At 42.5% G+C, this 13,126-nt stretch overlaps 1 protein-coding gene across 12 annotated transcripts in view; it reads right to left on the bottom strand.

Moving 5' to 3' along the window:
* Window positions 1–13,126, bottom strand: part of ARVCF (ARVCF delta catenin family member) — a 258,893-nt gene that overhangs the window by 52,193 nt on the left and 193,574 nt on the right. For all 12 annotated transcript variants that reach the window (XM_039560820.1, XM_039560821.1, XM_010398190.3 and 9 more), the window contains one exon: window positions 12,737–12,920. In XM_039560820.1, coding sequence (XP_039416754.1) covers window positions 12,737–12,920 — 184 coding nt within the window. The remainder of the gene's footprint in view (window positions 1–12,736; window positions 12,921–13,126) is intronic.

Genomic DNA, 13,126 nt, shown 5'->3' with positions numbered 1-13,126 from the left:
ACTGAAAGACACTTTCACCACCTTAGGAAAAACATGCATAGTCACAAGATTGCTCAGCAGTATCATGGCCACAGAAACTGAAAAACCTGTGTGCAGCAGATTCAGCACAAAGCCTAGATCAGTCACCTTTAGTAAGGAAAGGACGATAGCTTACACAATCCTTTAAATTTCTCTAAACACTGCACAAGAGAATGGCACAGGTAGAAGAAGCAAGCCAGAGTGAAAGGCTACTTGGAGTCGTTAGAAGTTACATTTATCAATGACCGCAGAAACTGTCAGAGGGGACCTTTGAACTTGGCCTCACTCATCCAGCGAGCACAGACTGATACTCCAGCCTTGCATAAGCACCAACCTGCCACTACCCAATAAATAAATAAAATTCAAGTCAATTTTCCAAAGGCTGCCTTCCCCCCCCCCCTTTTTTCATTTTCCCCCCTTTTTTCTTTAGGGGGAAAATGAAGTGACAGAATTATTGTTAATAGTGCTCACTGACCAAGTGTCATAGAAGACTATGGAAGGTCTTCCCAGAGCTGAAACGCAGTAATTTTGACAATAACACAGACAACCTTTCAGCTTTCAGGCCTTTGAATCCCACAAAGCTGTGTAAGGTTACCTCTCAAAAACTGAGGACACCATCATTACCCTCTGCTATCAGGATCATGCAGCCAGTTTTTGCTTTTAACTAGAGGGACTGCCAATCTCCAAGTAATTAACACATCAATCATGGTCCTCTCCCATGTCCCGGTCATCTAGGCAGGCTGCTGTGTTAATTGGATAGGTAGAAAAACCACATTTTCTCAGAGACCTCTCAAAATCTGAAGGCACTTAATTGTGAGCTGGTTGCTGTAACAGCACTAATTTTCAATTAAGAACACAAATGAAAAGCACAGATAAACGCATCCTTTCCTCAAATCCTCACACAGCCTCACTAGCAATGAATGATAGGAGGCAGGTAAAGTGGATATTAAAATGATTCCACAGGATAGATGGAAGAGAATTCTACATGCTGTTTTCCCATCTCCAGTTGTACTAATCCTTTTGTGTCAAAAACACAAATGTGAATTTTAATGCCACGTCTTTATGAAACTGAAATTAGAATTCAAATTCTCTGAGATACCTTTCAGGAGTTATAACAATAAACGACAGCAGCTTCACCTTCAAGCACATCTATTAATGTGGAACTCTACTTATTAAGCTTCAAGGTGACAGAAATGCACTATAAATGGTCTTATCTGGAGCTGTGTATCACTTTTTTTTTCCCCCTCATTAAGTTTTAGAGTGTTAAAATTCATAAGCAACACTTGCAGACTAAAGGCAAAACAACTCAACCTTCACACCTTCCTTGCCCTATGGCCCATTCAGAAGAGATTTTTCTGTGGTTCATTTGTGCTACCACACTTGCACATTTGTTTGACTGCTTTGGTTATGAACAGCACCACAGTACTGTGTATCCTGCTTTCTTACTTCTATGATCTGTACTGGGGTTAATATCAAGGTAGATATTAATAAGGTTACGATTGAAAAAAGTATTATAAAGTTGTATCAGCAAGAATGTGGCCTGCTGGTATCACTTACTGTCTCTTTGACTATAGAAAAATTCACTGAAAATTAATGCCTCGAGAAAAAATTTCCACATATATCACACACAAATAAGCATGAAAACTCTGCAGGATCAAGTTAATAGCTAATTAATGCTATGACTAAGTTATCCAGACATCAAACTTTGCAGTTTTAATGTTTTAACTATCACATCACAAAATGTATCCTTATGAGCATCTCATGCAGAAACATCTGCTCTATAAATACCCAACTCTGGGGATTTTGTTAGTCCTCCCTCCTTGGGTAATGAGCTACCAGCAGCCCATGGGATTTATCTACCATGGAAGCACAAACCCCGTTTCCTTGTCTGTAAACCATAACCCAGACCTATGGGAGAGCTCAGCTCCCATTCTTGTCCCAGCAGTCCAGGGAGATCTCAGACAAATGCAGCCCAGGGGGATCAGCACCTGATCGTGAGTCTGCTCTTCCTGCTGCTCCAACACTGAAAAAGGCAGCAAAGATCTCCCAATCCCCATGGAAATATTTGCATTTCAGATCCATGCACAAGTATGCCAGACACCCCTAAGCTCTAAACAAAGGTGGGCCCTATGAAAACGATGACGGTACGCTTTGACTAAGTTCTCATCTGGCAATCCCACAAGAAGTGCTGCCAGGGTTGGTTTCCATGATCCAGAGCTACCTTTGCAAGTCCCTGCAACACAGGAAAATGCCAGGTTGCATTTCTGCCATGGGGTTAAGACTCTCTACTATCCACCTCCTTGAAAAGCATCACCTGGTAGTCGTTGATCAAACTCATCTTGGGTCTTCAGGAGGGGCTGGAGCATGAAAACAAAAGGAATGAGATGGACAGGAAGCTACTGCTGGCACTGGTCATTAAAAAGCACAGAAACTGCCACAGAATAGTCAACCTGATAGTGCACTCCACTGACAGGAGTCAGGAAAAATATCTTCCCGTTTCACATCTGCACTGGGATTATTCTTGCTGCATCCTACATCTATTACGCATGATGCAATGAAAGATGTAACCAAACCATCTTCCAAAGGAAGCTTCCAAAGCAAGGCTTCTGAACACCCTTCTTCCAAGAGTGATGGACATCAACAAACAGATGACTGATTCCAGCAGTTAACAGAGGATTTGCATTCCCCTTACACAGGGCAACACTCCACAAAAGGAATGCACAGCCTCGCTCAGGCCAGAAACTCATGCAATGGAGATATGTAACATATGGCATCCAGACCCGGATAAAGTAGAGAGCTTTGTTTTTCATTGAACTTTTCATTAGACAAGTATTGTTTTACACCAGAAGAGATTCTTCAGCAGATGAAGCGTTTCACACAAGACACCAAATAGCAAAGCAGCTGATACCCCAAGCTGAGGTGCTGCTAACTCTGTTACTCAGGGGACAGGCAAGAACTGGAATGGCCTCAAGACTTTGGAATTAAACAAATGATCTCACTGACTTGCTTGCTGGGGCAAATTAATATCAAGAACCTCTGCAGATATAAGTTAAAGCTGCTTATTGAAGTTTGAACGACTCCACAGGGCTTTTGAGGCACCGATAACGGGCAAATATCCTGTTACAAATGAAAATAAAGTTGACTGCTCATTCAGAAGGGTGGGAATGGTGAGGGGGAACTACCCAAACAACTTCTACACAAACCAGTGGCAAATGAGACCTGCCACTCATTCCCAGTGTTCTGTACAGTTTGCTTCCCTTGCCTTGTCTCTTCACCTCCAGAAAGGCCTCTGCTGCTTTCCCTGACTGTCCTACTTTTCAATACTTTTCCAAGAGTCTATTGAAAAACGTATTTTAAAACCAGAAGTGTCTTTCTTATGCCACTACAAAGGGTAATAGAAACCTTCAGTGTGCTTTCTGTAAATACACACAACACAGTCTGAAGAACAATTCTAGAAGCAAAACATGGAATTAATGCCCATGTGGCTCAAAGTATAAAGGAAAGAAACCAACTGGATGAATGATTTTATGTAAAACAGTAAAGCACAAATCTCATTCCAGAGATTTTCAATCTCCAGCCTTTAGATTTAAAAAAAGCAACCTGGATTCTTCCTCAAATTCTTGGGAGTCCAGACTGTGGCCAGGACTAGTGAAAGAGAATTTGTAAGGATGTCGCAATATATGCTTTCCCTGGGAAAAAAAAACCAAACCAAAACAAAGAAGCACTAAGTAAATGTTAAATAAAAGTAAATACCTATGAGCATAGAAACACATCAGGCTAGGAATGCAGTCTGTTGGTATTAAAGACTTCAGAAAATGGGGGTGAATGTGCTGAGAGATCTGTTCCCACCTTAGCTAAGGTTATCATTATCACCAAAGAGTTGTCTTAATAATACACAATTCTAAATGCTACATTTGCATCTGCAGAACAGAGCTGGCATTTGTCACCCCTAGGAGAGGTGAGCTGTTACTACAGTCTGTGCCACACACCAAAATTATCTTCAAGAGAAAAGACTTAAAAGTAATTAAGTACAGGGTACTTAATTTGCACTCTTTCAATGCAATCATGTGGCAGTGCCCCCTCTGTGCTCTCCCTAACAATCCGACAGACAGAGTAGAAATGTGGAGAATTTTTGGATAGTTTTTTTTAAATGATGAAGAGAAACTTGAAAACAAAGGCAGAGACACATTCTTCTCTAAAAATTAAAACTAGTATTTCCAGGACTGTTGCTGTGTCTGTCACTTGGCAGGAGAGCACCATCAGTTGCTATCCCACAGTGCTGCAGATGAAGCTGAGGCCAGAGTGTTACTGAACACTTACCCTCCTGCCTCAGTGCAGCAGGTGTAAAAAGCCCTTTGTTTAGAGATCTAGCTGGGAATGAAGACAACAGCTTGGAGACTTTGCTTTGTCTATAAATAGGAAGTTGAACTGGAAATTTTTAAGACATCCTCCTCGTAACACTTCCACCTTTCCCTGGAAGAATCGTGGCTGAGAGCTGAAGCCGAGACAGTGACGAGCTCCTTCCAACCCCTTGCTAGACTCTGACCAGCACCATCACTGAGGCTTTGCTGCCCAGACACAGTTTTGCATACTTCAGCTGATAAACGACTTAAGCTTCTCACAACTCAGCTTAAAATATAGTAGTTGTTCTGTCCACCTACTCTGGCAGGCAGAACCCTTGCTATACAAACACCCTTCCACACCCACACTCTGCTTCACAATAAAGAAATTTTTATTTGGATGCCAGCCAAAGGAGATGGATCAATAATAGTTGTAGTAAATGTACTCTATTTCCAAGTGTATTTCTAGGTCCGCTATGTCTCAAAGGAGGAATAGACAACATTTAAAAATCATTCCATCATTTCATGCAGAAATAGAATGGATTCCATACTTCAGTTCACATGAAGTACCAGAAAGTTTAATTGGTATTAAAGTTCACTGTTCTGAAAACAAGAGAGAAAAATAAAGAAGCTGCCTGTGACACAAAGATAGCCTGATCCAGGCAGCTCTCGTCAGAGGGCCCTGTACAGCACAATGGAGTTTGGTAGCAGAGAGCTCAGTCAGAAATCAAGCAGAGAATATGGTAAAGAAAGCAGAAAGAATCCAAAGTCCCCATGAAATGCACAGAAAGCCAGAGGAGCTCTACTGATGCTGATTTAGGTAGGGAGCAGCTGTTCAGACCTGGGCAGGAGATCCCACCAGACCTTGCTGCTCCACTCTGGCACTCACTGACCACTTACACCCGAGAAAGAAGTAGCAGAGCAGCCCCAGTTTCTTTGCATGTAAATCCTTCCACACCTATTTAAATAAAGAGGTTGGTTTTGTTTAGTTGACCAAATGCTCTAAAGGACACAGCAAAAGTCATCCCTGAAAAAGTGCTTCACGAGCTTAGTCTGTGCTCTAGCAACAGGGGCACAGAGCAAGGGATCTCCAGGGCACCCTGTCACACCTCATATCCATGTCTGCACTGCCTGGAAGAGCTCTCTGAAACAGGCTGGGGCTCAAAAGCACAGTTTAACAAGGGATGGACTTGACATCTGTACCTTGTTATCTGTGGCATTCTATACCCAAAACACCTTGTAATGCCTTTTCAGTAAAAGGCTGACTGGTTACCTCCTGCATGACCTACTTGGAGGGCCTTAGTTGCTCTCCTGTAATGCAAAATGATGCAGAAATGCACTACATGAGAATTCCATGATGCCCAGCAGCTACTTGGCTTCCAAATTATTCCAGTCTCTGCCTGGAGGAAAGGCCAAGGGGCCCTGCTTTTCACATGCTTGCTGCCATGTGAAAAGAATCTCAAAAATACAGAAAGGAGGTGGTACTAATCTAACAAGGGATCATGGCTCACAAGCCTTCCAAAGCAGGCTACGTCCATTAGAGTGACTGCAGTGAGCTTTGCTGCAGTCCTGTTCTTCATCCCACCACAGCAACAGACATTTTTGAAGACTCCCTTTCCTGAAAGCCAAGGGAGGAGGGACCTAGACTCATTCCTAAGTAACGACAGAAGGCGGTAAACAAGTGCCCAACTTTAAATTTATACCTCAAGATATGATTGTAAAGCATTAAGGTTGCATGTAACTAGGTTATGTCTCTGCTGCTAAAATCTATGCATAATTTATTTATATTACAAGCTAAACATCAGGAACTGTCAGGAGGAACCCTAACAGCTCCTTACTAGCACGAATTAAACGCTCTGCTCATCATATAAGCCCCAGGACAGCCATATGCTGTGATCCTGCACAGTATCAGTAAGCTAATTAAGAAACTGCCTTTGCTCACTCCTCTCTTTTGTGTGGGTTTTTAATTTGAGTTGATTTTTTCCAGTCTGGGTTGGGCAGATAAGCTTCTCCCTTTTCATGCTACTTGCTGCCTCCAAAGTGAAGATTCACAGGCAAATCTCGGTTCTGTTTTTATCTCTTTCTAAAACTACTCCTTCTCTGGAAGTCCACTTCAAAAGTACCTGTTGCACACCAAAAGACTGACAATTTCATAAGCTCCAGTACCTAGAGCATCAATCAGCCAAAGGCTGCACCCACTCTCAACACAACACGAGCACAGCAGCCTCCAAGCACCACGGGTGAGCGTGGGGACAGAGATGGCAGCATCTGCCCTCAGCTCCTCCTGGGTGGGACAGGGAAGCATTAATGATTGGAAGAAGTCCTCTCCAGAGGATCTCAGCTAAATAACTGCCCTGCAAAAGCATAGGAAAGGACTACTTGAATCAGGATGGGGGAACACACTGAGTTAAAGGGAACATCAAACAAACGACTATGTCAAAGAATCTTTTTTGGAGTTTGGAGTTGTAGCTGCCAAGGAGGGCTCTGTACTAATGCAAATTTGCTGCTGATAAAAAAGAGGGAAATGTGAGTTTTCAGGTGCCTGCCTTTAGTTTCTCTGTTCTACCATGCTTCAGTGAGCAAAGTTGTCTTGACACCAAGGGCAGGACCGCAGCAGCGTCACCTGAACCTCACCTCCTGCGCCCTGCTCTGCACTAGGCAGCACTTCCAGGTCACACATTTGCACTTAAGTGCCTTCTTACCTCAGTCAGCTGGAGATGAAGGCTGCCTCCAGTATATGAGTGCACACAGGACAAATATTATGTGACTGTCACCACATACTATTATCATGCCTGCAGGATGTAAAGATGGATAGAGCTTGAAAGTAATACATTTTGAAAGCTCTAATTCCCAGGCACTTTTCTTCAGAGGAAAGCCACACATTAATCATTAAGAGAAAGGAGGGCATAAGAACCTGGTTTTGACAACCTTACTCTTTTTTCTTCCTCAAATTCAGCATGCAGAGATGGGAAGAAAAAACAGGCACACCAACATCACTGATCCACTCAATACAGGTGTTTTCAGGGTGCAAAGAGAGAGACCTTTACTGCCCAAACAAGACCACATGTTGCTTGACAAACCTTCTTTAACCCATGTGCCCCACAGACACCCACACTCCTGCTACAAACAGTGTGTGCAGTGCATGTCTGGGTACACACGTGTTACAAATACATAAAGACATGAGGACTCACTCACAGCATTACCTGTGACTGAAACACTGCAAGTGACGTCTGCAGGACAAGATCTATATGCAGGCACCATAATGCTCTGTCCTCCTCTCAGAAGGGCTTAGAACACTTACATACAAAAACTATTTGACACATCCCAAGTATAACTGATTTACCATCAAGCTCTTGCAGCCTTTCCTCTGAAGTATCTAAGAGGAGCCTGCAGATACTTTTACATCATTTCTCAACCTGGTGGAGTATATTGAGTATATTGGCTTTGAAACCACTGAGTCCTTATGCCACCTCTTCAAACATCGTATCTCACACTTACCAAACCTCTCAGGTTTTAATTCCATGGGACCAAACCCTTAATTTATACCTACAGGAGTTGCTTATTCCCAGTTGATGTCTATAGGATCAACCATTTCAAAATACTTGGAACTGCTGGTATTTACAGCAGCTTCAGGAGAAGGTACATACAAAGGTGCCAGTCCCTCATGAAAGACAGAAGAGTGAAGATCAGTGAAGTCTCAATCCCCTCAGGCACTTAGGAGCCTGAACCTTGCCAAAGCCAGAAGGAGGCAGGGCTATTAAAAATTAGACCACAAAAAGGTTTATACCATCAATCTTGCCTGTAATTATGTCAGTACAGTAGCAGAACAGCAAATAAATCCCCACTTCTCGAGTCTCCTGTTACAGCTCTAGCCACCAGGTTGTCCCTTCCCTTCTCAGGGGCTGATGTTGGACAAGCTGTTATGTGCAATCTCCAGCTGAAGAATGCATGTTTTCAGGGAAAAGTCAGGTGGGTGCAGTTTGTTTGTGTTCATACACCTCGGCCAGAGCTCTGAACCCTGAGGATATTTGTGAATGCGAATTTCTGTGTACTTGGAGAACTGACAAGAAATGCTGCAACTACAGATGGTACCCCTGGAAAAAGGAGCACTTTGCATCTGTTTGCTATGCAAATTAATTCATTTAACATTTGTTGACAGCAGGTCAGTTTAGCACAGGAATCAGGCTAGAAAGTTGGCAATTTAGGAACTAAGTTCTACTCTGTCCTCTTAGAAGTGAAAAAATCCAAGAGAGAATTAAAAGTAATTAGGCAGAAAACAGCAATTAAGCCCAGAATGAATTTAATTTTTAAACCATTAAAATCCTTGCTGCTTCCAGAGAACTAGGAATCATGGTGGATATCTCCACAGAAAATTAACAAGATGATGTGACTGCAGCAGTGCTCTGACCCACAGAGGCAGCAATTTCCCTCCAAAGCAGGGAAGCACCTTAGGAGAAACCAGGGGACCCAGGGAAGGTCTCTTGTACTGCCTGGTTGTTCATGAACCACACATTCAACCTCCCCACAAGAACTCAACTCACACTCTTCTCCTAAAGCACCTCAATGTCTGGGTAAAAGTTGTAGGAAGGATCACGAAATGGCCACATGAAGATGCACCAAATCATTCCATTATTTCACCAGGAGTGCAATTTGAAGACAAATGCTTCTGGACTGCAAATCCCAGTACAGATTTAAGGGTTTAAAGAAAAAAAAAAAAAAAAAAGAGGCAGGAACTAGAAGAACTAGAAGAGACATTCTCCACATAGCTAAAAGAATAAAATACAATGTGGAGACATAAAACTCGTATTGTAAATCTGTGCATACTTAATGATTCTCCTATAGTAAGCAAATGTCTTCCTTACTTCTTCCCCAGTCCTACTACTTAATAACCAAAAATCCACTTTGCTTTGTTTTTTACTGTTCCTTTCCAGATTTCTACCATACACGTTTCTTTTATCAGCTTCAACAGAATGTAAGAATGCCCCTGTTTTATAAAATGACACCCAAGGCAGCATCCCTCACAAGGCTCGTGACCATTTGCAGTAGTAAAGTGATTATGGATATTGTCGATCTATTCATCATATTGGGTCTGCCCCTAGAAACAGAACACACCAATGTAAGAGGAAGCATCTTTTTTCTGATCTCAGGATGAGAATGGAGACAAAATTATCATCACCTGCACTAGTTTCTGAAAACTTCAGTGTTTCTTAGTCAAGATTACAAAAGAGCAGCCAATAAATTTCATTATCAGCTCATACTTCGCAAATTGGATGTGCTGCCAAGTTTCCAGAAGAGAATACAAGATTCTCCAAACATTTGTTTGAACAGAGTTTTTGGCAAGTCAAGTGCAGAGTGAGATGGCACACAGAACCCACCAGCCGTGTTCCAGATGATACCAGGATTCAAAATACCCCTACAATGGGCACAGTCACAGGAGAGGGCTTGATTTTAGAAGGAGCCCTTTAAATCAACACCCATCTCCAAAGTCAATATAGACCTTAGCCAGTGGCCTTTTCCTCCTCTGATTCCCACTGGCTCTATGTGTGTGTAGTCAGCTATGGTAGCTTGGAATGGACACCACTGAGTATCCCAGGTAATCCCAGAGTGAAATAACATGGCAAAACAGAGTATACGAATGGCTTTCTTGATGATAAACTGTGAGCAGCTTCTCTGATTTCCAGCTTGTAAACGACCAGGTCCAACGTTTCTCAGTATCGGACGCAGATAAAAAGCAGGTCCATTGCTGGGTGCAAGTCCTGTGGCCACACAAACTAAAATCAGTATCAAGCATCACAGAGGGATTTTTGTTACTTCACAACGTGGGTAAATCAGGGCTACAGAAAGCCAGTAAGCCCTCTCAGCTCCAGCCAAGGGGCAGAGTGTATGGATCATGGCTCTTATCTTGTAACTTAATTCCCAGCCCTGGTGCAGGTACAGATCTTTGCTCAGGTATTGGCCCCAGTTACTGACCCTGCTGCTGAAGCATCCTTCCATCCCACACATACCTGCCACACCACACTATCCCTGCTGTTAATACAGCTCTTAATCCACCCTTAGGCACATGGGCCAAGGTGACTCCATAGCATCCAACTCACCCTGACCTACTCAGACCTGCATCCACAAAAGTGAGGAGGAAGAGATGCTTTACAGGTCACATGGGGGAAAATGGATAGGACTGGAAAGTGGGATGGATCAGGAATTGAAGAAGTAAAGGTAAATAATTGTAGTGTGGGGGTTTTTTTAATTACTTGTTTTTAATTATTTTGAAATGAGTGTTTCCATAGCTCCACATTATCAAAGGAGAAACCTAGATTCAGAACAAAGTAAAGATGAGTAAGCAGTGTTAAAAAAAAAAGAGCAAGTAATAATTAACTGGCAGTTCATGCTGTGAATCACTGAGTTTGAAACAAACTCGCCCACATCTGTTGATAAACTTCATTAACTGAAAAAATGATACTGAAACGAATGCTATGCTGCATGCACAATGCCTGTCTTCTGCTTAGACACCTAAACTGCAGGGACAGCTGAAACCTCAGAAGCTCAGAGATTGTTCCAGTTATTTTGGGAGACAACGCAGCTCACACCTGAGGCTCACTTTCAAAGGGGACAAGGGAGGCTGGCACATCATCAAGAGGCCTAACCTCCCAATTAAATATCAAATTGGTGAACAGTTTGCAGTCTACAGTAAGCTCCATTCGTGAAAAATTGAATTTCTAGGACCAGCTACTGTGTCAATGAGAGAAGTGTAGGCAAAGGGGTTTTTGAACACTGATATCTGTCAGACAGATGGCTGCAACAATTTATTCTCTGTTGGTGTTAACTATCACATCTTGCTGCTGCTTTTAAAGATGAGGTGCAGAAGATTTCAACACACAACACAAAGTAATTTTCAACAGTTTTAATGTTAATTACTTTTGATATGTCCATTTGCACCCCCAGATCTGGAAGTGCTCTACAAAAGGTATGTGTAATATCCCTGACATGGGAACAGGAAGCACAATCAGCTGAAAGACAGCTCATATTCACCTGCTCCTGCATCTGTCTTGTTCCTGGACTCACTCACCTCACTGCAAGAAGTGGGGAGACAGCAGGGCAGTTCTCCCCAGCTCCTATGCAAGAGGGTGCTGTCTCCACGGCTCAGCAGAGACATGGATTACCTTTGATTACCTTTCCCTGCTGTCACATCTTCACCTATTTTAGGCAGACTCAGCCAACCATCAGATCACCTCGCCCCACATCTTATGGAAGCTTCAAATTTTCCACAAGGAAGCACAAAGTCCCTCCTCACTATGAGAGCAGATACCACAGATGAAAGGACTGAAACAGATTTCCCCCTTCAACAGCAGAAGCAGCCACCATTCACTGGCTGCTGTCCTGATGCGTTTCAGGTGCATCAGGACCACTTTTAAATACCAGAAGTTCAAATTCTCTAACATCTCAGTACTATGTTTCATACCCCTCTTCATAAGCTTTAAGAACACAATGTCCAAAGGGGAAGAAGTTTCTGAGTTTCCTGTAAAACCAGTGCCTTACTTTAAAATAAAAAAAAACCCCCAAACCCAACAAATCAACAAACCCAGAGATACCATGGAATGCAGTTCAAGTGGATCCACATACTTATAAAATTTTATGATGTGGATTAGGCTAGTCTACTAATGACCAATTTATTGTCTACACTTACGGGAAAATCTCATATTCATTGAGATAATCCTTTTATTCCCTCACCATGACTAATTTCCTCTTGCAGAACACCCTTAGAAAATGAGACACTAGTAAGTAAAAACCTATGATGTCTGGAGTCTGCTTAAAGGACCTCAGTTTCCAGTGGGACTGCAAATAATTTCAGTAATGGGCCTTTTCAGAACACTTTTCATTACTTTCTTCATTTGTGAAGTTACTTGGGGGAATAGTTATTGCAATTTAGAGACCACAAGCCCAAGAAACAGAAATGAACCAACTTCTGAATCTGCATTAATCAGAAGAAATCTGACAGGAGTACACTTCAGAGCAACAGAAGGTACAAATCTTTATTAGTTTTGTTCAAACTAATTGACTTCATCGCAAAGCTGAAGAATCTAAACTGAGCGTAACTATTTTATCTCAAAAGAAAAGCAAAAAGAGACACACTGTGTTTAGGGACCACTGGTTCTTCAGGTTTTTCAGAGTGCATTAGGACTCCTCCTGACCCCAGCTTTTAGCATGGACTGTCCTTGCTCTCAAGGTGCTTTCAGAATTGCAAATACAGTATGAAACCAGAAAAGGCCCCTTCGCAAGGAGTATTAGAAGGAATACTTGGGATCCTAAATAGTCAGTAGTTCAAGCTCTTCACCAAAAAAAGAGAGGAACTATGGGAAAAAAATTCTGCAGCTGTGCCTTACCGTAAGCAGCCAGAGGTGTTCTTGAAGACCGTTGTCCACTCGGCGTCACGAGGCTTCGAGTCCTCGTTGGGCTCGCTCTCCCAGCCCGAGTGGGGGATGATCACCTCGTTGGTCAGGGTCTGCAGACCATGGTTGATGATGACCATCTTCAGGGGCTCATAGGAGGATAAATTCCACAGGGTGCCTGCAGGGGATTATTAAACAATGGGAGTATAACAACTATTTAAAATCTGTATGTTAAACAGAACCAGAGGATTCACGGAGAACTGCTTAAAGGTTAAATCATAAAACTAAACAAGAAGGCAAAGCAACTTGATGAGATGCCAGACCAGAACTAGCTTAAGGAAAATCCCACAGCTTCTTCAACAAAGCAGGGAAGCACTTCTATCA

The sequence above is a fragment of the Corvus cornix genome, chromosome 15, assembly GCF_000738735.6.
Source record: "Corvus cornix cornix isolate S_Up_H32 chromosome 15, ASM73873v5, whole genome shotgun sequence".
In the NCBI taxonomy this organism is placed as follows: Eukaryota; Metazoa; Chordata; class Aves; order Passeriformes; family Corvidae; genus Corvus; species Corvus cornix.
The sequence above is the reverse complement of the archived record's forward strand: the minus strand, read 5'-3'. Positions and strand labels throughout refer to the sequence as shown.